Source organism: Colius striatus, chromosome 1 (genome assembly GCF_028858725.1).
Source record: "Colius striatus isolate bColStr4 chromosome 1, bColStr4.1.hap1, whole genome shotgun sequence".
Taxonomy (NCBI): Eukaryota; Metazoa; Chordata; class Aves; order Coliiformes; family Coliidae; genus Colius; species Colius striatus.
Window position 1 is genome coordinate 70565469 of NC_084759.1, and position 25785 is coordinate 70591253.

Consider the following 25785-nt stretch of genomic DNA (forward strand, 5'->3'; position numbering starts at 1 on the left):
TTTTACCCTTGGGGAGATGAAAGGTTATCTGCTGTCAGCCAGTTTGGCATCAGTGGTGAGACAGTGCCCTGTGCACGGATCACCTCCTGAAGGAGACTGGCCACTGTGAAAACTGGTTTGATAAAGTGAAGCACTCGGACTGGACTCAGCCTCAGGCTGTGGCAGAGAACCATCTCCAAGGGGGTTTGATCTCTCCTGCCTTTTTTTCCAGAAAACTCCTTCACAGTAGTCTGCCTGAGCCTCTGCTCCAGCACTGACCAAGTTCCCACTGGTTCCTGCCTCCTGCTTTCTTGCAAGGGGCTCTGCACTGCCCATTGCCATTTCTGCACACTGCCTTCCTGACAACTTCCCCAAGTCCCTGTGCTGGTAAAAATGCATAGCCCTGTTGAAGCAAGGACAATGTGCTGCTTCCCAGCCAAAGCTCTGGGCTGCATTTGCCTCCATCCACTACCCCCAGAACCCGGTGATCCAACACTGATCTTATCAAGGCGCAGCCTGTGTGCAGTAAGGAGGGGAGAGGCTCAGACCCATACATGCTTATCAGCACCATCTGCCTCTCTACTTCCCTGCAAAGAGTAAGTTCATTCTCCCTAATTTTCTTACCCAGCCACTCTAGCTCCTTTATGTGTGAATCTCATAGATCTCTGCATTCTGCAGGCATCTGCCAGTCACATGCTTAGTTTCCCCTTCCCATGCCCCTGAGTCTGATTTCCTTATGGGGCCACAGTTCATGGCTCTGAGTCTCCTACCAGCTTCCCCATTCATTCTTCAGGGTCAACCAGCTGTGACATGGGGTAGATGAGAATTAATTTCTATGTGTTACATTGAAGTCAGTGGCCAAACAGAAGAAACATCATTCTCATCTACATCCGTAAACTCACAAAAAAGTGCTCATGCAAGAACTCTCCCACTGCAGAAAAAGGTTCAATCAGTTTGTGCACAACACTCTAGTCCTTGAGATAAAGACACAATCCTCAGGAATTACATGGCGTCTAAGTACTTGCAAATTCTGACTGAAACCTCTCCTGCACTTCAGACATACCTAAAGCCTCTCTTTGTTCTTATTATTCCCCCTGGCTCCACTCCCCCACCACAATTGCTTTCTTACGAATTTCCTTTTATGAATTTCCTGATATTGAACAATAATATATAGAGTCGTATCATTGTTTTGGTTGGGAAAGACCTTTAAGACCATCAAGTCCAACCACTAACCTAACACTGTCAAACCCAAAAATACTACATTCATAGTTTAATTCTGTTTAAAAGTCTTTCAAACAGAAAACCCAAACGTATTGCCATCAAGTTTTCCCTGCTCAGTCTCAACTCAGGACATGCTTGGTACAGGCAATATTTATAGCGATTAAAACATAAAAGATGATTTTCAAGCCGCAGTGACTAACAGGCTTCTGACTTGACTCATCTGAGAATATGGGTGGTGAAAGGTGCAACTGCCTCTGACACAAAGACAGCATTCAAGTTCCCATTCCAAATCCATCCCTATACCAGAGCCTTCCTAAAGAAATTTGCCATCGTGAAATTAAAACCCTAAGATATTTTTCTTATCATTGTTGGAAAAAAATAAATTCTTTTACCTGCCATTACAAATGATTAAATAAAAATAAATCAGCCTAAAGCAAATACTTGGCATGGAAATTCTTAGTCCAAATATTAAAAGTCTGGGTAACTAGTAAGGAACTGAAAACTGAGTAATGTCTACTGCTAGTGCTCCCAGACTTACCTATAATGCCCACAAGGGAGAAGTGGACTATAATTAACTCTGCCAAAGAAGATAAAGTAATGGACCTTTCCAGTAAAGACAAGCTCTTACTTTATCAATAGGTTACAGAAAAAGAAAAGAAGAAAAAATAACGACAATCCACATTCAAGGACTGTGAGCACAACTAAATCTTGGTAGGTTCAGCACAAAACTGAGCAAGCTGAAGTATCTCCTTAAGAATAGATTCACTTTCTGATTCAATGTCACACTGCTACACAGTGAACACAGAAAGCACAGGCTAGTTCCCTGGAAAAAGGAACAGTTAAAAACCAGAAAACATGGTCCATAACTGAGGTATTGTTCTTACACTGAAATAAATCAGAGCATTCATAATTGGGTCTGGCTAGAAAAAAAAATACTTAGTTTCCATAAAAATATGTTCACTAACCGATTATCTGAGTTAGCATAATGGTGAGTTATCCCACTCATAATCAGAAAATAGGAAAGTCAATCACAGCTCTCTAATTCAAAAGGAGGTTCTCTTAGAAGTAAAATGCCTTGTTTTGAAATCTGTATAAAAATATTTTTTGCCTAAAAGCTATGAAAGGATTAGGTGAGAATAAAACATGGATCACTCCTGCCTCTCAGAAAAGCCAGTGGCAAATGTTCTACACACTTAAGTAGAACCGGTTGGGTTTCCTAATCCATCAACAGATGAATTTTTGTATCTGTCTTCCACTGATAAAACATTCACACTCAAGGCATAAAAGGAAATGGGTCAAGAACCTGCAGCATGTGGAGTCTGAGATATTTCCCTTTTCACAAAGTGTTTGATATCACAAACACAGAAAAAGCTTTGGAAATAATTAGAAAGACAAAGATAGTATCAAACAGAAGTCAGGATTTTACTGAATGAAATCCTTACTGTTTGAAAGTCAGAAGTAGCCTAAAGTTACTCTTCTAACTTAATAGTTCTTTTAATAAAAAATAAACATTTTATAAGGAATCTGATATCTTTATATAGGCTACGTATCACCCTAGCAGAAAATAACACTATTCAAGTATAATAAAAGCTCTAGCTGATGACTGCTGCTAAAAACCTGAGCACTGGGTAAATGTTGGCATCGCAAAACTTGCAGTTGCTCCGAACAAGCTGGGTTGGATACCATTGACAGTATCATGGTGCTCTGACACATGTATCCAGACAAGCTACTTCCAGTAACCAAGGCATTTAATACCTGTAAAGAACAGTGTGTGATGAGCCAGTCTCCCAATACCTTCTAATCACCTCTCTTACAAAGGTGGCCTCTCCTGAAAAATCTTGGCATGGGTCATGCACTGAGCTTCTTTAAAACATACAGCCCTGAGAGTATCTTCTCATTTGAGAACACATTAATACTGCATGTTACTGTCCTTACAAATCTTCTCATTTTGCCCATATTCCATGGAATATCCATTTTAAGTCAGACCCCCCAACACCTCAAGTTACCTTTTCCTGCTCATTAAACATCTCCCAAAGACCCAGCTCTCCTATAATATCTAGTATCCATTACATACTGGTAAAGGCCCTCTTGCCCTCCTCTCTCTCTGTCCCTCTACACCTTTTCCATCTGAGCTTTGCTTATGTATTACTCAGATTTGTCTTTAAGGAAGGATAAAGTTGAAACATGATGCTGTTGGCAAGACACTGGAACAAGTTTCGTGAGATAACAGATCCTGAACTCAGTATAGCTTTCCCACATGGCTGGAGGAGAAATATTATTTTTTATGAAATCCAAGTTCCACTAGAGTCAATAGCAACCCTCCTCACTACTTTCCATCAAAGCCTTCTCCAGTTAATTTCCACTGCTCTGGGGTTTCTCTTTTTGATTTTATCATGTGTGTATCCTGCAGCTGCTAAAGAGAGGGGAGATGGCTCTTAGCTAATCTGGTGGGACAAGATCTTATTGTACTGTGATAATGTAAATAACTATTGTTAAACCTAACTAATACTTGTGAATGAGTAGGTACCTAAAAAATTGTTTGTGTTTGATATATCCATTTGTTCCCCCCTCCCAAATCTCACACGTTTTCTGAAGATCTGATTCTACATGTACTCAAACACAAGAATAATTTAATATGTGACCAACCATGACATCAACTGTGGGGCTACTCAAATAGCTCCATGCAAAGGATTATGACTGGACTGCATATGGCTGAACTCTGTGTAGGTAACTTAACAAAATAAACATATTTCACATACTTACCCACTGATACGTTTTTCTCTGCCCTAGGAACTAAAGAGGGAAGCTTATAGAGATTTATTCATTCTATCAAGAGACTGAGATTTCTCAGATGATCCTCAAAGGATGAAATACAAATGTCTGAATTAGCCGGCCATTCATAAAAATTGATTCTAAATTGTCTTAGATAGGCTTCACCCTGAAATATATTAACTGTAATCTGTCTACAATAGGCTAGTAATATAATGAAATCTCTAAGTTCTTTGTTGGGGGTTTTTTGTGTGTGTGCATGGCACAAAATGTACTAAATGTTCTAGTTGTTTTCTCCCCTTCCTTTCCCAATCTGTTGCCAAAATCACAAACCATTCAACAAACTGCAACAGAGAAGACAGAGAAGGTAGTTGGTATTCCATTGTTAATGAGTTAGACTGTGCATGTTCAGTATCAGTAGGTATTCTGTTACCACTAAAGATGCTGTGATTTTGGTGTTAGCTGTCTTGATCTTAGATCATTAAGTACTCTAAACAATATATAAGCAAAAACATTAACTACAAGGTGCTGAGAAACAATTTCTAGCACACAGAGAAAAAGATTATTTAGAAAAAAACCTCTCTGGCATGCAACAGTGACTACTGCCTATGGAATTTTATGAAGTGTTTTACCAGCTCTCCCTTTTGCAACCACAGGAAGACAGCAGAATTTCTAATGTTTGTAACAGCAATACTATCTTTGTGAATATATTAAATAATTACACTACTGTGCATGCTGCAATTTCCTACATGCTTTTCAATTGTACAAGGATATAGTTCTTTAAAATAGAAAAACAACAAAAAAATTTGCACCCAATTGCAAATTGGTGGACTACAAGTCAGATTCTCTAACCTTCTGTCAGATTAAGTCTTCTAAACTGCTTGTACTGTATCCATCTTCTGTGGCTCACGATTCAGCTATATAGCCCACTTTTTTTTTTCACAGAAAATGAAGTTGTTTTGTGTGTTATGGCATTTTTCCCTTTTCAGCACTAGCACATTGTATTTTTAAAGAAATGTTTATGTAATACTCTATTTGCATCTTTAATATGTTTTGTTTGTTTCAAAACTCAAGAGCTGAGCATGCACATTACTGATGCAGAAAGCATAACAATGGAACAACAGACCTTTATTTGTCAGCTGAAATAACATGTGCATTCAACCTATTTTTTCCTTTAAAATTAGAAAGTTAAGTGTATACGCTACAATCAGCTGTAACAAAAAGAGAGGAGGTGACTCTAGTGTGCTATTCTCCATTTTGAATGCCCTAAAGGTTCATGTAAGATTTCTTGAAGTACCTGAATTAGTTGGATACATAAACCTTACCAAAATTTTTGTGAGATCTGAGTGTCTAGCCATAGGATCATAGTTTGAAATTCAAGAGTTTAGTATTAATTCAATTTCCAAATAGATCCTTGAGCGAGGCAGGTGACGGAGAACAAATGATGGAGATAGAATTTTTTTTAAAAAAGCACTAATGACCTAGAAAACTGTGAATTTCATAATGGTCTTAGGTCAGACATGTAGCATTGATTATTTACCTAATACAGTAATTCATGCCAAATCACTTGTCTTTAATAAAATTTCATCGTTTGTATGACTTTATACGATTGTCCTGGCTTTGGCTGAGTTAGAGTTAACTTCCTTCCTTGTAGCTACTACAGGGTTGTGTTTTGGGTTTATGCTGAAGAGAATGTTGATAACACAGGAATGTTTTGGTTACTGCTGAGCAGTGCTTGCACAGCATTAAGGCCATTTATGTTTCCTCAACCTGCCCTGCCAGTGAGTGGGCTGGAGGTGCACAAGAAGCTGGGAAGGAACATGACCAGAACAGCTGACCCAAACTAGCCAAAAGGGCTATTCCATACCACAGGACGTCATGCCCAGTGTAGAAACTGCGAGGGAGTTGGCATCGCTGCTCAGGTATTAGTCAGCAGGTGGTGAGTAGTTGCATGGATTATCACTTGGTGTTTATTTTTTCCTTCTTTATCTAATTTTTTTAAAAATAATTTAAATTACTACTATTATCATATGTTTTATTATTATTTTTATTATGATATTTTCATTTATTTCTGTTATTAAACTGTCCTTATTTCATCCCACATGTTTTACTCTTGTTTGGATTCTCCCTCATTCCACTGGAGGTGGAGGGTAGGGAGGGATGAGCAAGTAGCTGTGCTCTGCTTAGTTGCCAACTAAAGAATGGATTAAAGAATGACAATAATGTTAGAACTTCCCTGATCTTATCTTGAAATGTTTGGCTTTTTGATAGATTCACACAAGCCCACAACAAATATCAGGTGCCTTCACATACATACAGAATACACAATAACGGAGACAAAATGTATAGAACTGATTCTATCAACCAATGTAAAATATTTTTATTTATGCAATTAAAGAATAGTAATAACAGTGTCAAAAAAACTGCAATGTAACAGTCTGTGACATTTTTACATGAAATGTAATAAAAGGGTACAATCCTTGATAACAAAATGCTTGGTCCTATGAAGATTGAAAAATTCTTACTAGGTTGCTGATGATCTAATTCAGAAGTCATGTGACCCACATACAGTCTGATTTTAAAAACCTAAGGAGACTTCCTACTAACCGCAAAAGACTGGGTAAGACTCTTTAAAGCATATGATTACAAATGCATTATGCAGATGCCTGGTCCAAAGGCTCTTTCTCACATGCTAAAAAATAAAAATACCTCTTCATATCAAGTACGGTGGAGCTTCAAGATTTGTGATAAATATTAGGTGATATTAAGAAACCTACTGTTCTAGATGCATGCACTGAGACATAAGAAAATCAATCATGTCATTATGAGATGTCCTGCAAGACATCTAACAGCCATTTGAAACATCTTCCTATTGACAACAGTTTTGTGACAGAAAGCATATATACTTACTGACAACATGCCCAACAACTCATTTTTATCATATATTTAAATATTGCAAGCATTGTCCTCTTTCAGATACCTAAGTTTGTGTCCAGGGGATCAGCAGAAGAAAAAACGTTAGGAAGGTGAAGACAGTGGAGCTGGCAACTGTGATGAGGCTTTTGAGTGAGCAGTGCCTCCAGCCCTACAGTCCAAAATGGACTGAATCTTTTTCCTCAGTGCATTGAAATACAGTGAAAAAAAAGATGACAAAAAGAGGAAAGAAAAAGGGAAAAGAAAAGCCTAACAATTAGCACATACATCAGAACTTTCTTTTTGGATGTGCTCAACACTGATGGAAGGCCAAGAGAAGTTGTTCAAAGGTTTTTGCATTAGGACATTTCTTCCCCATTAGATTCACTTTCCTCTTGTGTACTCAGAAATCACTTGGGCTTTCACTGCAAAGCTGGTAACAAAACGAAATGCTACAGATCATTTACAAGAGCAAATAAAAAGGACTGGGAAAAATATCACAAAAACCACTCAAGAAAGAGGTTTCAGAAGTGGAGGCTAGTGACTTGCCAGGTAATAGTCGGAGACTAACCAATTAGTTGATTCCAAAACAGGAGTCAACAGCAGCCTTGGATATGGTTACCTCTGTGATTCTGTTAAAGACCCAGCAAGACCATTCATTTCACTGTAGTTTCTAATAGGATTTTCTCAAACAACAGATTTTTCTTGCCAACTGTGTTTGGTAGCCAAGTGTAAGTGAAATCAAATGTCCTTGCAGGTCATGAAAATATAGATTGATTCAGGCAAATATTAGTCTCAAGCTTCTTTCTTAAAAGCAGCTTTGGGCCTACACTCTTTGGTCTTGTATCATGTTAGGTGCATTAACAGATCTACATTCTTATAACTTGAAGCTGCCCTGAAGCCCTCACTGCACAGTTCTGGCTTTGCTCATGCAGAAAGCCAGTGTAGGGCAGGGATGCCTCCCAGCTGCATAGATCTCAAACCCCTTTTTACATAAAATAATGTTTTTTTCAAATAGTGTTCCCATTGTGCAACAGTTTGTACTCTGCATCTTTAAAAACAGGAATATAAAACTGGAAAGATTTTGTAACCAGGATTAAATATCCACTACCTATAATTATTGCACAATTACAATAATAACAGTAGGCTTTTTTGACTAATCAAATAAAAATGAACATTTAATTGAACATTTCATTAATGTTTCATATCAATCAGGAAATAAAATACTCTTGAATTTTTATTGCAACATTTGCTTGTGTTCCTGAGAGCTCTTCAAGGCATCAACGAATGTAACAAACCCATTTATTTACAGCACATTTGCCCTCACTAGGACTGAGGAGTGTGCAGGAAAACAGAAAATGTCCTTTAGGGCATCTTAATAAAAATATATGCAAATAAATGGGAAAATGAGAACAGCAGCATGTAACACCAGTAAATGCATGTGTTCATATAGAGAAAATATAAAGGGAGAGAAATAAATAAAGGTGCAATGACAGGTTTTCTACAGACATAAAGTACAGCTTTCCTTTCCTTTTTTAAAACAAAAATGAATTAGGGATGCTCAGGTCCTTGCACAGTTACATGATTTTTAGTGCTGGAGAACTAAATAAACAGAGCAAAGGAACAGGACTTGCAATCATATCATGAGAAGGGGTGACACTGAAGTGTTCAGTCTGCTCAGATGACAATCTCTCAAAAAAAAAGCACAATTTAAGTCCTAGAGAGACATCCCTGTTAATGCAGTCATATTGTAACCTGCCGTATGGCTCAGATAACCAAATTGAAATGTGAAGTGCCAGGCAAGAGCCCCATTTGCCACATCTTCCCCTATAGATATGTGAAGAAAAAAACCCAAACTCACCATTATTCACTAGGACATGGAGTGGACAACTCTTTGCTTTAAACTGCTGCACAAATTGCCGTATAGACTTCATGGAAGCCAAATCACAGTATAAAAACTCCACTGGGAGAGAAGAGAAGAACAAAAACAGAGTTAAGTCAGTTACAATGATATAAAACCACACTTACAGACATCAAGAAGGACTCCTATGACAATGTCACCAGGAAACTAAAGATTTTAAAAATAAACCATAATTTTTGAAATTATGAGTGAAGCTGATCTCAGAAGGTTCCTTCTTTCTCATTCCTTCCTTCATTTCTATTTTTAAACTATTGATTCCTCACAAGGCAAATATGAGGAGTGTTGCTGCCAGGAGGTGAAGAATGGTATCAAACAGAGCACATATATTCCAGTCCTACTGTTTTTTCTTCTGCTATCATTTAGAAAGAGGGGTCACAGCTCTTCAGTACTAAGATGATCAAGACATGGCAGCTAGAAATTGAATGGGAAGAGAGGAAGCCACATCAGGCACCACATGTTTCCCTGTGTTTCTGATGCCAAATACGCTACCCTATGATTTTTACCAGATTATCTGTTGAGTGTCCATGGCCCAAACAGTGATGGAGTCTGATAACACATTATTAAACAAGACTTTATTGAGGGGGTAGGAAAGATGAACAACAGTGTGCCCACACGGCAACTCAGATAGCAAATCTGGCATCGTTAACTGATGCCACAGCTCCGGTGGTCATCCAGGGACACTTGGTGTCTGGGTCACCACGTAAATGCCTTTCAACTCTGGGTAAGAGTCATGCTGGCCTTTGGCTCTAGCTCTGGCAGTGTGATTGGAGAAGATTATACTTAACATGGATACTTTGGGCAGTATCCTGCCTATGTTGCCAATATCTGTCAAGTGGCAGAGTGGCAGGGGGTAGGGGGTCAGCAGTTTGCCTACTCCAACAAGGTTGGTCAAGAGGCAGGGTGTCAGAGTCTCAAAATATATTTAACACTGGTATGTTTCTATTTCCACACTTCTCTATTAAAAGCTTCCTTTGTCCAAAGCATTTGTCAGCTATTGAGGTTCACTAGAACGCTACAAAAAATATTGATTAAAATAAAAAGGATTACTTAATTCCCCAATAACTTTTAACACATCAGGTATGAAAATTCTCCTCCTGTTACAGTTGTTGAGCTTTCAACCCCTGACTCTTAGAGCAGTTGCCTTGTCTTGCACGACAGCCACAACCAGAGTTATGAAATGAAAACTGTCCCCACACAAACAATTCAAATTCTTTAGAAACTCTGCAATGAGGAAACAGAAATAAAATTGTGACCTCATCCACCTACTTTGGTCTTTTAGAACTTATACATATAGCATGCCAGGCCTTTGGTTTCTTTCACCATGAGCTATATTTTAAGCAAGAAAAATAGCACACTGTGCCAGAGGGGGTGAGTGTTTTGGACATTGACCCAGAGGAAGTGGAGGGGAGCTGCAGCTCTCAAGATGAATGCACATTGGAGCAGCCCATGCAGGACTGCCCAGCCTGTGAGGGATCTGTGCTGGGGCAGGGAGGGCCGGCAAGGAGTTGGCCTGCCTTGAGAAAAGCGGCAGGAGCCATTGAGAAAGGACTGACTGAAACTCCCATTCCCTACCCTCAGCACCACTCACGGCAGGAGGACCAGATACCTAAGCCCAGGAAGAGGGGAGGAGTTGGGGGAAGGGGATCTTAAAGAGGTTGCTTGTACTTTTCCTCATTTGCCCTACTCTGCATTGTTTTCAGTTGGGTATTTTATCTTTGGTTTGGTTTTTTTTATTGATGGCAGATTAAATTAAGTTTTGTTTTCTTCCCCAAGTTGAGTAGTCTTGTCTGTTTTGCCCAGGCCCATAAGTGGTGAGTGAGCTCTCCCTGTCCTTAGGGGGTTCCAAAGGCCCTCGGTACTTTTCTCTTCCCTGTCATGCCCTTTGTTCCTAGATGGGCCTAAAGCAAGACAACCGAGCAACCTCCAGTGACTACTTCCAGCAGAAAGCAAGGTGATGACTGTACAAACCATGCTCCTCTGTGACCCTGCAGGGTGAATCTTTACTGTCTGGTTTGATTTCAACACTCCCAGATTTCCTAAGCTGTGGCAACCTCTGCACAGATGCCTGATCCTCAGTATGGCTTTGGCTACCACAGCTGAGGACTGGGGCTCCAGATCCTCTCAGTGTTCTCCCCACTCCCTTCCACCCTCCCACCTCATGGCCTGAGGGCTGCTCCCCTGTGCTCCACAGGAAGGAACAGCCACCCTCTTCCTTGCACATGGCTTCTCCCATCTTGTCTTATGAAAGGAAAGAAACTTTAAAAGAAGGATAAATGAAAGATACACAGTTCTTTACACACACTAAAGAAAGCCTTTCTGACAGGAACGTTCAACTATTGGGTAGACAGGCTCCAACCCAAGCTGCAGTAAGAAACCTTTCCTCTTATCATTTTCCCTGGCCCACAAATGATGTTCACCAAACTGTTTCAACCTGTCACAACTGAGGCTGTGAGCAGCAATGCCTCTTTATGGTATGTCTGTACAATAAGAATTTAGGAAGGCTTGCAGGCACAAGAGCAAGTTAAACTAAAAAAAAAAAAAAAAGAGAGACAATCATAGCTGTTATTAAAAGCCTTCACAGAACAGTTCACAGAACAGTTCTTTTTGTTTCTAGTTTTACAATATGAGGCTTTAATAAGCCTTACATATTTTGAAAGGATTAGTCTTCTGAAATGGTCTTAGTGAATTTGTATAAATTAGTCAGTGGCCTCTTCCATTTTTTTTTTAAGTTTTAAGATAGTGTAAATACATTTTTTCAAAAGGGCTGTAAAGTCATACCATTTCAACAGCACTGATCCATTAATAACACCGGACAATTTCTTGAGCTCTCTATAGACCTTTAGGAGGTTTGAAAATTAGTTTAATTTCACTGATATCCTGCATCTGAAGGTGGTAATGAAATGCAAAAGTTATTAACTTTTAGTAAAAGAATAGAGTTTTTCAAGTCATTCCTTTTGTGGCCTGGCAGTTATATAAAACCTCATAAACAGCATTGTAATTGTTCAGAGACACAAAACCTGGACACACAAACATATTAGTAACTACACATGGAGTCAAGATCTAGGCAGTGCTTTATGCTCACTCTGTTGTTGCTCTGCTTCTCCAGGCAGCCCATCAAAGACAGAGATTAGGGAAAGCACGATTTTAGGAAACAGCCACTCAGACTGCCAATGTAGTAGTCTCTTTTAATACCAGATGCTCCTCTTGGTAGAGAAGGCATTGGATTTTCATTAGCTGCAGTATCTTGTGGCACAATGCAAGGTCCAACCACTTCTTCACTACCTGTATGTACTGTGGCAATATTACTGACTCCTGGATTTTGTTAATGTCACTATATGTGCAAGAAAAGCAGTCCCTGAGAAAGTTCACTGAGCTAAATTTTAATCTCTCCCCTCATCTGACCTTGAAATTCTCCTTTTCTGAATTGACAACAACAGTAATGGTTAGATAACCAGTGTGACGAGGTGAGTGCTTTTCAGCCCGACTGGTGTAATCTCATCTTTCCAGGGAATTAACTTTTTGGTACATCTGTCTGATCTCCCCTCCCTGAACTTTTTAGTTTGCTGTCCTTCACTATGACTGTGCCCAGAGTAATGGCATACTAGGCCAAGGCTATCATTACTCGGTTTATTTACTTGCTTACCAGGGAAGTGTGTCATCATACTCAGTACTTGTAAAGCACTTGCCATCAAAAGATCAAAATATGCTTTGGAAAGGAAAACAAACAAAAAAATCAACTCCCAAGCATGTATTTGTCCTCACAGGGCAGAAACATCAATGGACAGAGTGTCTGTTGTGCTTATTTGCACATGGCAGCTCTTTGCCAGGGAAGTGGTTTCACTGACATGCACTGACTGAGCTGCTGTTCCACTCAAGAAAGAGTGCCAAAACATATCTTCAGGTTGTGTGCTGGCTCAGTGGCAGGGCCTTGATCAGACACTGAGTTTCTTCATTATTCAATGGTCTCAGCATTTAGGGATTTTTATCAGTGTACTGAAGAATTACAGTTAGACAACAAGGACAATGGTTAGTTTCTTGAATATTTTGAAGTATGCACAGATGCATGCCAATTTATTAAACGTCTTAATGAAGACCAGTGTTTAATAATGTGAGCAAATGACAAAACCTGATCTTAAACTAGCAATGTGACTTGAATCACTTTTCACAATGATGGCCAAAGGGCAGGTATGAGCAAAAAGATGTGCAATACCAGCAAGCAAACAGAAACATGCCAATGTTGATATGTTACTTTTTATCTTTGCCTGACACTAGACTTCAAATTATTCAAGTAGCCTAATAATTGACAATAGTGGTCATTCTGCCTTTGAGTTTAATAATAATAGGTTTTCAAAACTAACTGGTTCCTGATTTCTGTATGCTATTAACAAAAATGGAGAGTAGAATCTACATACAGAATATCTACAGCTAATGCTAATGCAATACTCTAATTTCTAACTCTATTCCATTTTATCTCTCCTTCTCTTATTCTTCTTCCTTTCACATTCCTCTGAAATGACAGCTATGCTTGTATTTCTTTCTTCTACTGAATGTGTCCCTTGTTCTTATCTAAATAATCTTTCCAATGAAAGCATGAGAATACATAATTATCAGACACTGGCTAAAATATACACCGTTAAAAATATTGTACTATTATTTTTATTCTAATTTGATGACTCAGTTGTCAAAAAGTTATTATCTAATAAAATACAAAAGAAGCATAATTTCTCAAAATACAGCTAAGTTACTTATGCCATCATCCACGTCTGTATAGATACATATACAGTGGTGCTACAACTGCTGCTTTGCCTATTTGCTTTCTTTTAAACATGTATCTGTCTAGTGCAGCACCATTTCAGCAACAGAGAAGTTGGGTATCGTGTTCTTCTGGCCACTCCTCAGGAAGGCCACACGTATCACACAAAGCTACACTGGCTGACTGCATGTGACGCTACAGGGCACCTGTACTGTTTGGTGCCTGTTCCTGCACTGTGCACCCTCTGTTCACTTGGTCACAGTAGCTGAAGTCACATGGACAGGCATCTGGTGGCTCCTGGAGAGCTTTCTGACCCCCTGAGCCCCACAGGAGCCAGGAGAAGGTCCAGAGTTTGGACAGCACTTCTCCAAGTCTCACACACAGGGTTGACTTCCCCATTTCTGTCTGTCTGCTTCTTCACACTATTAGCACAACTTTCCTTTCTGACATTTAGAGTTCCCCTTCTTTGCTTTCTACACCAGCACAGTCAACTCCAGTTGCACATTTCTTCTGTGTACCACAGGGCATAAAACGCACAAAACAGGAATCTTGATTTACTATGGAAGAAAAACTTGGAAGCAAGAAGAATGGACAGGTATTGCAGTGAATGATCAGAGACTGTAACTTCTGAGGTATTCACTGATCAGCTGAACCCAGGAAAATGAAATGTCTGGGCTCCTGCAAAGACTATGTCACTTATGTTTGATTTAGATCAGATCAAGGTGATATGGAGGCCGTCTACTAACTAAAACTTTTTTGCATTCAACTCTAACTCATCATCTTGACATTATTATGGACAGCTTCATCTCTACTTCAGCAAAAGTCATAAGTCAGAGTCAACTTGCTATTATTATGTATGCTAATGCATTTTTCTATCACACTTTCACTGTATTTATGTTAAAAACAGAAGCAGGAGATCGATTCTAAGGAAAGCAAGGAGTTGAGAACTCATAAGTCATGATGGAAAGAGCATTATATCAAGAATTGCTTTGCCTATTCCCATTTGCCACCCATCTATCCAGTGTCTTAAGAAACAGCAAGAAGTTATTTCTCCAACAAGACACAAGGAATAGTTCCTAGACAAGATAATAAAAAATGGTTCTCAGCAGTCATATACTCATACACAAAAGCATGTTGCACAAGCTCCACACAGACACACTGTCTGCTGTATCTCCATAGGAGGCACAGAGGAATTTGGCCTTTTGTCTGCTATTCTGCCTCACAGTTACACTTAGCATCTGCACAGAGGCAAGGACAAATGTCCTGCTTGTGAAAGAACTGAACATGCTTCTGAGCACCTGGACAGTTCAATGGAGATGTTGTTTATCAGTAAGTGCTCTTAATGAGGCAAATATCTACCATCTGAGAGATACTGCATTGCAGAGATAGGGAAGCTCTGTCAAAAAGTTGGCAGGTGGAAATGAAGTGGAGCAAACCCCAGGAGACAAAAAGCATGGACTCCTATTTATGTCATGTTCCCGCTTTGTGTATTTGATGAACTCTCTGGCTTCTACACCACAAGCACTCCAGAATTTCCTCTTTCTGCATTAGTAGCCAAGGTTCATAAGAATTTATTTATTTATTTATTTATTTATAGATTTATTAATGCAGAGCAAGTCATAGAATATGCAATCGTGCCTTAGACCCTGGTTGACCCTTAATTCCAGCTGTGGTTATGGTGATGATTTGGAGAACTTTGGCTTCTAATTCTTCAAACTTCTTCAAGTATGTGACTGTGGACCAAAATGTTGGCTGTTGACTGTTGGCCATCCTACAAGTTCCCTCCAATCTTATCCTCTGTCCTGTATTAGCCTGAATAATTTTGTGGCACTTTTTCAGATCACTGATCTTGCACAGTTTACTAATAGAAATAATAAACCATGGCTAACTCTAGCACAGATTTACTGTTCAAGCTGATGCTTGTGATATGCCATTGAAGAAAAAGACAGATGGAACAAATCCATTTGGCAAAGTGTATAAGTGCAGTGCCACAGATCAAAATAGTGAGCATATTTAAAGACATATGGTTTGGGAACGGTCATTAGAAGACACACTCACAACTATAGTTAGCCTAGTTTGTCTGCAGCTTTCCAGCAGGCAAGCAAGAGCACCTAAATTCAGCTGCTCCTTCTCTGAGTCATCCATTCTAGTGCCACTGACTTTAAAGGCAGTGTAAGGAGTTTGGCTTCCTGTGTCAAATGTTAGCCTTTGTGAACAGCGTCCTTGTGTGTCATCCTCCAGACTATTCAGCGAACAGAGCACTCAGCATCGGTGTTGATGACGTAAATGCAAATCTACATTGCACAAATGTTACAAATACATAGGACTTTTCCTCCTCAGGACAGTTGGAACATTGTCTGCTCAAAGAGATAGTGTATAAATGGCCATTTCATGGTGTAATTTCTTAACAGGGTGGTTTTAACCCATTGTGCTAAGAGAAATGGGGTTAAAAAAAAGTCCCAACCTCCTAACATCCACTATTTAGATATTTGTAAATATTAATGAGATCCCTCCCCTCCATCTTCTCTTGACTAAAATCTTCACAAGACAAAAGCTTTCCAAGAGATGCTTTCTCTCTCAGAAGTGGAAGAGTAAAATCTAAAAGAAATTTGCCCTCAGAAACTGAGCAGTCTCGCTTAGTTACTTTCAGTCTTCTACAAGAGAAGTGTGTGGCCTAGATGTTTTAACAAACACCTCCGTAGCTCTTGTGTACTGGTTAATCAAAATAAGTAAAATTCCAGGGTAAGAACAGTGTTTCAGTTCCATCACTACCAGCAGCTCTCACAATAATGACAAAATATCAGTTAATCACAGGACAGCTCCCTGAACAGCTTCCCAGACCATGTTGTCAGAGCACTGGGATGTGATAGCAGTACAAGAGACAGTCCATGTAAAGCAGCAGAAATGCCCATGCACCATCCTGTTAATTGCACCACCAGGTAGGATGTTATTTAAATGTGTCATGGTTGAATCCCAGTCAGCACTGGAGAACAAAGCAACCTCTTGCTCAGTCCCCCCCTCTCCCAGTGAGACTGGGAAGGAGAATCAAAATGAAAAGGTAAAACTTGTGGATTGACATAATCAAAACTAATTTAAAATAATAACATATAATAATATAAACAAAAAAGAGAGAAATAAAACCCATGACAAGTCATGCTTAATGCAATTGGGGCCACTCTAGTTTAACAGAGATTCATAAAATGGTAAGGGATGGAAGGGACCTTTAGAGATCATCTAGACCAACCCCAAATGCTAAAACAGGTCCACCTAGATCAGGTCACATGGGAACATGTCCAGGTGGGTCTTGAAGACCTCCAAGGAAGGAGACTCCACACCCTCCCTGGGCAGCCTGTGCCAGGGCTCCCTCACCTGAACAGTGACGTAGTTTTTTCTTATATTTAAATGGAACTTTTTGTGTTCCAGCTTCATCCCATTACCCCTTGTCCTGTTGCTGGATACCATTGAAAAAAGGGATGTCCCAACCTCCTAACATCCACTATTTAGATATTTGTAAATATTAATGAGATCCCTCCCCTCCGTCTTCTCTTGACTAAAATCTTCACAAGACAAAAATTATCTCCTACTTTGTGTAGCAAATTTGAAGTGTCCTGGGACTGCCCAGGAAAAACTGGGTAGCAGTAAAATGACATTAAATGGAACATCTTTATTAATGATCTGGATGAGGGGATAGAGTGCAGCCTTAATAAGTTTGCAGATGACACAAAGCTGGGTGGAATTGTTGATCTGCTTGAGGGTAGGGAAGCTTTACAGAGAGATCTAGATAGGATGGATGGCTGTGCCAAGGCCAATGTCATGAGTTTCAATAAGGCCAAGTGCTGGGTCCTGCACTTGGGCCACAACAACCCCCAGCAGTGCTACAGGCCTGGGGAGGAGTAGTTGGAAATCTGTGTTATCAATTTTATTCTCATGCTAAGTCCAACGCACAGCACTGTACCAACTTCTAGGAACAAAATTAACTCTATCCCAACAAAAACCAGGGCAATATGCCACCATTTTAGCAAAACTCCTACAGACATAGCACACTCTGAATTTTCCAAACATGCAAGTAGTGCTTTGCAAAAAATATTTTATATTTTCTGTTCATCAGGGACAAGGTTTGAAAAGAAATACGCTGCCATCAACTTGTCAGAAGAGTAAACTTAGGAGGCAGTGTCAGCAGGACAACAGCAGTGGGATCCATAGCCAGCTCTGAGGGTGAGAAAGGTTATCACAGCTTACCATGGGTAAAATTTCCTCCATCATTGACTGAGGAGCCTTTATTTTCTTAGAATATCAAATACAATAACAGATACATACAAAGTTTCCTCATACGCTTGCTGGAAATCAGATGCCACCTACCTCCTTCTTCTCATCAGTTCAGGTGCTCATCACCCAGGTTTCTGACTGCAGAAAGACAAAGTCCACCAATATCCTCCTTTGTTGCTATGGGAAGACTCTGTTTTTACCCCACCAATCAACTGTTTTGGGAACCTCTTCTATTACAATTTCTAGTATCTATGGGTGTGCCTTCACACAGTTTGAAAGGAAACATTATTTTGGCTCTTCCAGAGACCACTCAGAGCCCTCCTGAGAAATGGTGGGAAAATGACATGGCTACATCAGTTTCACTCTGAGGCTGATATTTGGCAAAAAAGCTCCCACAAAACTGTTGCAGTGGAAATGCTTCTCATATCTCTTTTTGAGGACTGAGGAAGGTAGCCTTCATCCTGTTCATGGTTAAGTATATATTTTTGCCAGCACAGGGACAAGAAACGAGAGGACAAATGCAGGTAAATTCCCTCTGCCTCATGGGGACAGAAGAGCTCATAGTGAGCATCTGAAGATTCATCATTTGTGGACAGAAGGGAAGATGGTTTAAAATAACCTCATCACTTTTATTACCCTCATTACTGGGGGGCAGAACTAGATGACTTTTAAAGGTCCCTTCCAATCCAAGTTATTCTGTGATTCTATATACTTTTAGATGCATTTTTCTCTTGCTCCCTGCTGAACAGATTTTTATATGAAATTTCACTGCTAAATTTTGTGAATTGTAGATATGTTTCCTATATTTCTTAGGTGACATTTACTCCTTACAGTGGCTTAGCTCTACACCACGATTTATATCTCATTTAAAACATCAAAATATATATGTCACATATGTGACATACACATTGAAGTGTGTATTGACACCCATATTGACACTTTCCATCTGGAATAAAACTCAAGAAAAAAGCTTTTTGAAAGTCAAGCTATTAAGCTAAACGTCAGCAAGTGTTTTAGAGATGACAGAATGAAAATGTACTTCAGAGTGAGCATGGTGCATGAGTCTTCCTAGAAATGATGCTGAGTCCTCAATTGATTTAAACTGGTGTATTTCTGCAAAGTATATAGAACTATAATTTGTTTCCAGTTTCTCAGCTCTGAACTTGTACATTTCCAGGGCATCTTGGGTTGAATAGCTTAAAAGTTAAGATATCAAATCACTTGTATAATTTGATGATCAAGGACATGCATATGGAAGAGTACCAGTGAGGACAACAAAAAAAAAGCCCAGTGATCTTTTGCTGGCTGCCTTCTCCTTCAGAATATTTCATTAGACATGTACCCTGACTAAAACATGCAACAGCATTCCTCTAGAGTAGTTCTCCTCCTGACTTGCAGAATTTCTTTTCCATATGAACTGCTTACTGCTCAGAAGCAAATGTAATTTATTTACTCAAAACATTTTTTTCCAAGCTAAGCAAACTCTAACAAATTCAATTTAGTTTCAAATTAAATATCTTGCTTATATCTTTACATTCCCAAATCTTGCTTCCCTCAGCCTCCTTAATGTGTTTATTTTTTAATGGGAAAGTCTTTCTTCACCTTATCAAAAAACAAAACCCTCACATTACCAATGTTTTCATTTTGGAGAGAGAATCATCACGAGCTTCAGTGAGAAGAGGCTGTTCAGAGGGTCAGGGGTTTGCTAAAACACGGCTGCCTTAATTACAAGCGTAATATCTGTAGAACAGACATTTTGTTTGAGTACAGTAATGAACCTCTAAATCCAATTAGCCTCCTTTTGAACTGAAATAGCTCAGCGTTGACAATACTGCAGTTTCCATAATGGTCCAGGATTGAGCTGGGCCACTTGGTCATCATTGGTGTGGGTCTGGCTTCTCCTGTTCTCTTGTGGATGGAATTGGCAAGATACCTGAGCTGGCTTGCAACCTTCAATCTTTTAATTTTTACCTGCTATTACTGATTTTTAAAAATACCTTAAGACTTTCTGTGCTGTTTTATGGCAAGTGTCAAAGTTTTCAGTCAAAACTCAGAATGCAATGTGGATGTCCTAGTCTGCTGTGCAGGAACTTCTTCCCGTAAGTCAATATCAAATATATACTTGATGATCTGAAAAAAATCCCTTCAAGTAGGACTGTTTGTCAGTACACTGGCTAGATATTTCGTATAGAAAATCAATGTTCGATTCATGGCCAGACTTTAATATCAGAGAATCATTATGTGATATCTAAACAACTCTCCCATTGGCTACATTTCCTGAAAAGAGCATGCATTTTCTGAGTATAGCTGCTTAACATTTCAAAACCACCAAAACAAAAGCCTCCAGTGTGAAGAAGTATGTTTGTAATAAGCTTTGGTATTACCATGAAAACACTTGAGCAAATATTCTGCTCCACGCCCTCTGAGGTAACACAGAGAGGCTGATAGTGTCTCTGCTTTGTAGTACTTCAAGGACAAAAATCTTACAGAGTCAAAAGAAATAAAACAAAGAAAAAGGGAATAATATTTGCAAGCTCCAGGCAAGAATAAATTTCAGTTGTCCAGAATATATCATCTTTTACTGTAGACATGAGAACTATCCACAACACATACTTCTGCCGACACCACCTTTCTTTTTCCCAGAAGTTTTCTGCTTTTTTCCCCATGTCAGCCCTAGCATGAGGCAAGCTTGAGCAGCTGCAGGCAGCAGCAGCAGAAGAGGAGATGCAAGAGGCAAGGGTTGCCCCAGTATTTCAGCTTTAGGGTCAGGTTAGTTACAGCTAACCTGGTTTCTGAATACCTAGTGGGATGGCTGGTCTCCCCTCACGTTCCTGTCCCTCTTCACTCTACCCACACATCTGCTGGTGTGTGTCTTCCTCCGGCCTCATGCCAATCTATCTCCAGGATATAGTATGGGTTATGGTAAGGGAACATAAATTTAACCATTGGTAGCAATGCCATTGTCCTTTCTCACTCCTCCAAGAATCAGAATGCACAGGCTAACATTTTCATTTTCTCCAGATCTGACACTAGGCTGTTTCTCTTTCATGCTTAAGCAAGCTTTGGTCTGTGGAGAGCTTTTAAGATATGATTCATGCGACTTGTTTCACAAATCTAGTTTAAGATGAGATGAATCATGTCCTACAAGTGTTTATTCCTCTCTATAGACTGCAAAGGGAGCCTGGAGACACTGACTCAGATTTAAACCTCTGCATTACTTCAAAAATTAGGTGATTTGAATCCCAGAGTTCAGTTTCAACTAATAATGAACAAACAGAATGATCAAAAAATCAGAGAACTGGGCATGTGTGCAGATGACTCCACTTTATTCACCACATTGAAGATTAGGGGAAAAAAAAAAAAAAGTGAGAACTTCCAGGAGGATCTTGCCAAAGGCTCATAGATGTGACACAAAGAAAATTCATGCTGGAAAAAGATAAGGAGTCTTCCAGGGAGTGTTTAAATTACTTTTGTGTTGTGAATGCCTCCGAAATAACTGTGACTTCTCAAGAGAAAAATTGAGATATCATTGCACACTCTAATTGATGAACACATCCTTAGAGTCAAAGAAAGTAAAGATAGATTGTTGTGGTTGGATTTGGTATTGCTATGCACATACATGCACATAATTGAGACTAAGCTTAAACAAACTGCAAACTGCATTTCTAAAATAATGACAGTATAACTATGCATTCCAGGTGAGAGCTGAAGTTTTGCTGGTGCTCCATAAATCACACAGCTCTCACGGCTACTAATCTGGTGCAGAGGTTGAATAAGCTAGCAAAGCAATAGGAAAAAGAAGTGCAGAAGAACAAAATGCCAAGAATAGAAGTACAGCCTCTTGACTGCTGCTTCAAAGGTTACCCTGTATGATGAATTCTACCTCCTTTCTCTTTACTTTTAAACAAACAGGTAGTTCTTATTATTTCTTATTATTTTTAGAGATGTATTCAGATAAGAAAGGTGTTTTTTGTATGTTTTGCTTTGGTGTTTTTTTTTTTTTATATTAGAGATGCATTCACTTTTAGGAAACTTTTTTTTTAGATCTCTCCCTTTAACTCCAATCCAGTTTTGTCACTTTGCTAATCTTCTCATCTTACCCCCCTCTCTGGTCCCCGAGAACTTTTAACATGATCACTCTAATGTAGTGTCCCTATTCAGTGACAGGACATTAAAGTAATCACCATCATAGCAGTTCCCTGCTAATGCTGACCTGGAATTTCAGGCAACGTGAGCCAGAGCTGCTGAGCAAGAAGCCACAGGGTTCTTCTCCATCTTAATATTCAGTGCTTTTGGTATTTTTGTTCTCCTTACAAGCAAACTGACTTTTTGACATCTAAGTAATTCTTACTCTTAGGAATGTGCATCCTGTGTATTGACCAGTATCAACACATTCTGATATGCGTTTTCATTAGACTGTAGGAAAAAATATTACTGTGAAGTCTATGTCTCACTGGAAAGGGTATAGTCTCATTTGGGGACTATTTAGGAAAGAAACATGTAGTTTTAACTGCATAAACCACCCTTTTTTCAAGAAAAACAAAACAAAATCACTATTTTTTCTCCCGTTGAGGTAAAGCTTGGGAAAGGCACCAGGTAAACAATAAAATGGATACTGAAGTCTTTTTCCTGTTCAAAAATCTAGTTTGTGCATGACAGTCTTTGCCACTGCTCCTCATGCCAGCTCTACAGAAAAGATCACCTGTACAGATAAGTCTGCATTCCCATTCAGACTTTCTGAGACTTTTTTCCATGAGCTAAACTATTTTTTTTAAGTGTTAGTGAGATACTCCTTCAGGTCTGAATTTCTCACCTGCAGAACAGGCAAAAGGTAGGGAGAAATGCATCACTTATACTACAGTGATGGTAGTCAAGCTTGCTGGATTGGTGAAAAAGAGATGTACAGCATTGTTCAATGCATAACACGTGTATAAATCTATTTCAGTGTATATCTGCTCTCTCCTTAGCAGGGAAGAAACCAGCAGTACGTAGAAAGGTCTGTCTTTTTCGAAGCAATAGTCACAGCTCTGTTTTTTACTTTGCTGCACATGCTTCAGGGACAAGCCTTTAAGAGGGGAGAAGGAGAAAACAGGTACTTGTTAGTCAGCTTAGACCCAAGTATAACTCAAATATAGGTAAAGTGGATTTTTTTCCCATTCTTTTACCTAAGAAAAATAAACTTGCTAAGACATACCTCTTTAAAATTTTGAATTCTCTGTAGAGAATTAATTATGTATGAAATTATTCTTCCAGCACTTTCTGATGTATTGTTGGGGTTTGGTTCATGAAGAAGCTAGGAATTCTCCTCAACATAGATTACTGTTTCTAATTTGCTAACAGCTGTGATCCTGACACCATGAAGAAGGGGAGTAGAGAGTATCCAGCAACTGGCAGGATACTGGATCTGAGGATCCAGATTTTTTATTTCTGCTTAATGCCAAACTAGTGTTTTCAGGAAAGAAAATCCCCTACATATTGGGAAAGAAATCAGATACAAAGTTTTACACAGACTGCATAAACAGAAGGTCTGGATCTGAATGCTACCTTTTGAATCCATTTTGAATTGCTGCAGAGCTCTCAGATCAGCAGTGCTGCAAGATCAAAAGGCTGCAATGCAAAATTTTGGTGCAGCATGCTGCAACATATAAAAAATACACTGCCTGTTTTTAGCATATTCTTACCCACCATAGTGCCTCCTTCAGTCCACATTTAAGACTCAGCTCATCTGGCACCTGTAGAGCTGAATCTGACCTTGGATGCCATGGTGTGCATTGTACAACCCACACAGGCACTGGGCAGGGTGATGGGTCACCTTCCTGCCTCCCCTCCCTCATCTGAGAAAGGGTAGCACAGATGAGCCAGTGCCTGCAAAATCTGTCAGCCTGCCTGAAAGGAGAGAGCAGGCATGCAGCAAGGCCCAGCAACCACCCAGCACACACATCCCGTGCCAGCACAGGGGCCGTGGGCTTCCTTCTGTAACTTCATAGAAGTGACACAGGTCTCCTCAACCACTGTTTTGGGGGCTGAAGTAAGTTTGGTTAGCTGTGCATAAACCTATGGAACAACATGTTTTTTAATGGGCAGGTAGGATGCTCATTTAAGAGTATATCATATGTTGGGTTAGCAGCTTGGCTGCTTTGTCATTTGTTTTTGGGTTTTTTTTCAGACAACTTGGATGGCAGCCATCAACACTCTGTGACTTATCTCTATTTAATTTTTCCACTTTTTCAGACCCTTGGCTGTTGGTAATTCAATTTCTGGCAACTGCAGACCTTCGCTCCCCATTATGTTATACCCCAAGGCAAACATATTGCCATCTGCACAGTAATGGTGGTGGCAGCTAGTAGATATGAAGAGGCAAATGTCCAGATGCCACTAGGGCTCTGAAACAGCATTAATATACAAACAATGTTTGGATTAGAAATTCTCTCTGAATCTGAATATGAGCCTCTCAGAAACATGAGGGTACTCTCACCAGGGACCTCTTCACCCTGTACTCAACTTCTGTGTATTGCTTATCCCAACACCTGTAATGGATGCAGAAAACTAAGTATTTTCCTTTGTCCAGCCTCCCAAATATTCAAAGGAGGAACTAATCCCCATCCAGTCCTCCTTCATACACACCCGCTTCACTTCCCATATCTTCTTTTATCCTCGTCCCTCCATCTCCATGCTTTCCAAGAGAAATCATCTTTTGGGAGGTCTGTGCTTACAGCAAACCATCGACTTCTGCTTTCCTGAGAAATATAACCCATTCTCAGCTGCCAGCAGCTGCTTTCCACAGGCTTCAGGCACAGCACAGTGGCACAAGGCACTGCTGCATGGAAGAGCTGGGAGGCATCATGCCCTCTCCAGCAAGCCTGGAAACGATACAAGTCTTGATCTGAATTAGAGGGATGATTACATTTTAGGCAGAAATTACCCTAAAATCTTTCTAAAAAGCTCAACAAGGACTTAGCCTACAGACAGGGAGGTGAAAAGAACACATGGGAATGGCTGAAGTATGTCAACATTTATAGTGCAGGTCTCCCAGGAAGAAGAGGGAGCCTCGCCTCACACTGGGTGTTGCCTAGATCCATACCGGTATAGACCATCTTTCTGACCTCCTGTGTAACACAGGGCCTGCCCCTACAGTTACTCATTCTTGAGTCAAGCCTATAATTTCTCAATGTGCTATGGCACAGCTTTATGAACTACTACATGAGGGAAGCTAGCAAGAAAGAAAGATGCTACTTCTCCATGAGGCTAGTTATGTTGAGATGTGGAAAGCCTATGTTTACATATTCCTGTCCTCTGATGAGAAAGAAGAACAGTGGTAGTTTTCTTCTGTGATAGACAAAGGGGTGGGGAGTTTTTCACCATACCACTGGAGAATGTCTTTGTTCCCTTCTATGTCTCCTTGCATAAATACTTATAAACTGCAAGTTTAGTGGTATTTCCTAAGCAGAGATCCACCTGATATTTTCCAGGCAGACTTATATCTATCTCTACCCAAACAGTTCAGTATCTGTCTAATATCACTTCTTCAAAGGTTCTGGATTTCATAGTGAGAAAGTTGTAATTTACTCCTTTTTCATAGGCACAGATATCTATAACATATCCAAACACTGAATGGATGACTACCCACACTATTCAGCCTGCATTTCTGTTTTAAAATTACCTTCTCAAAGAGAATGAGATGAAGCAGAAAGACTTCAGGCTGACTAATGCCCATTCTGTATTAAAAGTCATGAAGAAAAAGTTCTGCAAGTCATGAAGAAAAAGTTCTGCAAGTCATGAAGAAAAAGGTAAATCAGTTACAAATCTTTCCTGTTCCTGTTTTGGAAATGGCTGTATTCTTGTTCTCTGAAGACATCATTGCTGTTGCCTCAGCTAAGCCAATAAGGAAGAAAGGGAAGCTTGAGCCAGAGGGAACAGAGAACAATTTAAGACATTTGGGCAACCTTCAATGTAATTTTGCTGG

General features: G+C 39.7%; 1 protein-coding gene across 2 annotated transcripts in view; it reads right to left on the reverse strand.

Moving 5' to 3' along the window:
* DHRSX (dehydrogenase/reductase X-linked) overlaps positions 1–25785 on the reverse strand; it is a 171704-nt gene that overhangs the window by 56971 nt on the left and 88948 nt on the right. For both annotated transcript variants that reach the window (XM_061998544.1, XM_061998536.1), the window contains one exon: positions 8744–8845. In XM_061998544.1, the coding sequence (XP_061854528.1) occupies positions 8744–8845 (102 nt within the window). The remainder of the gene's footprint in view (positions 1–8743; positions 8846–25785) is intronic.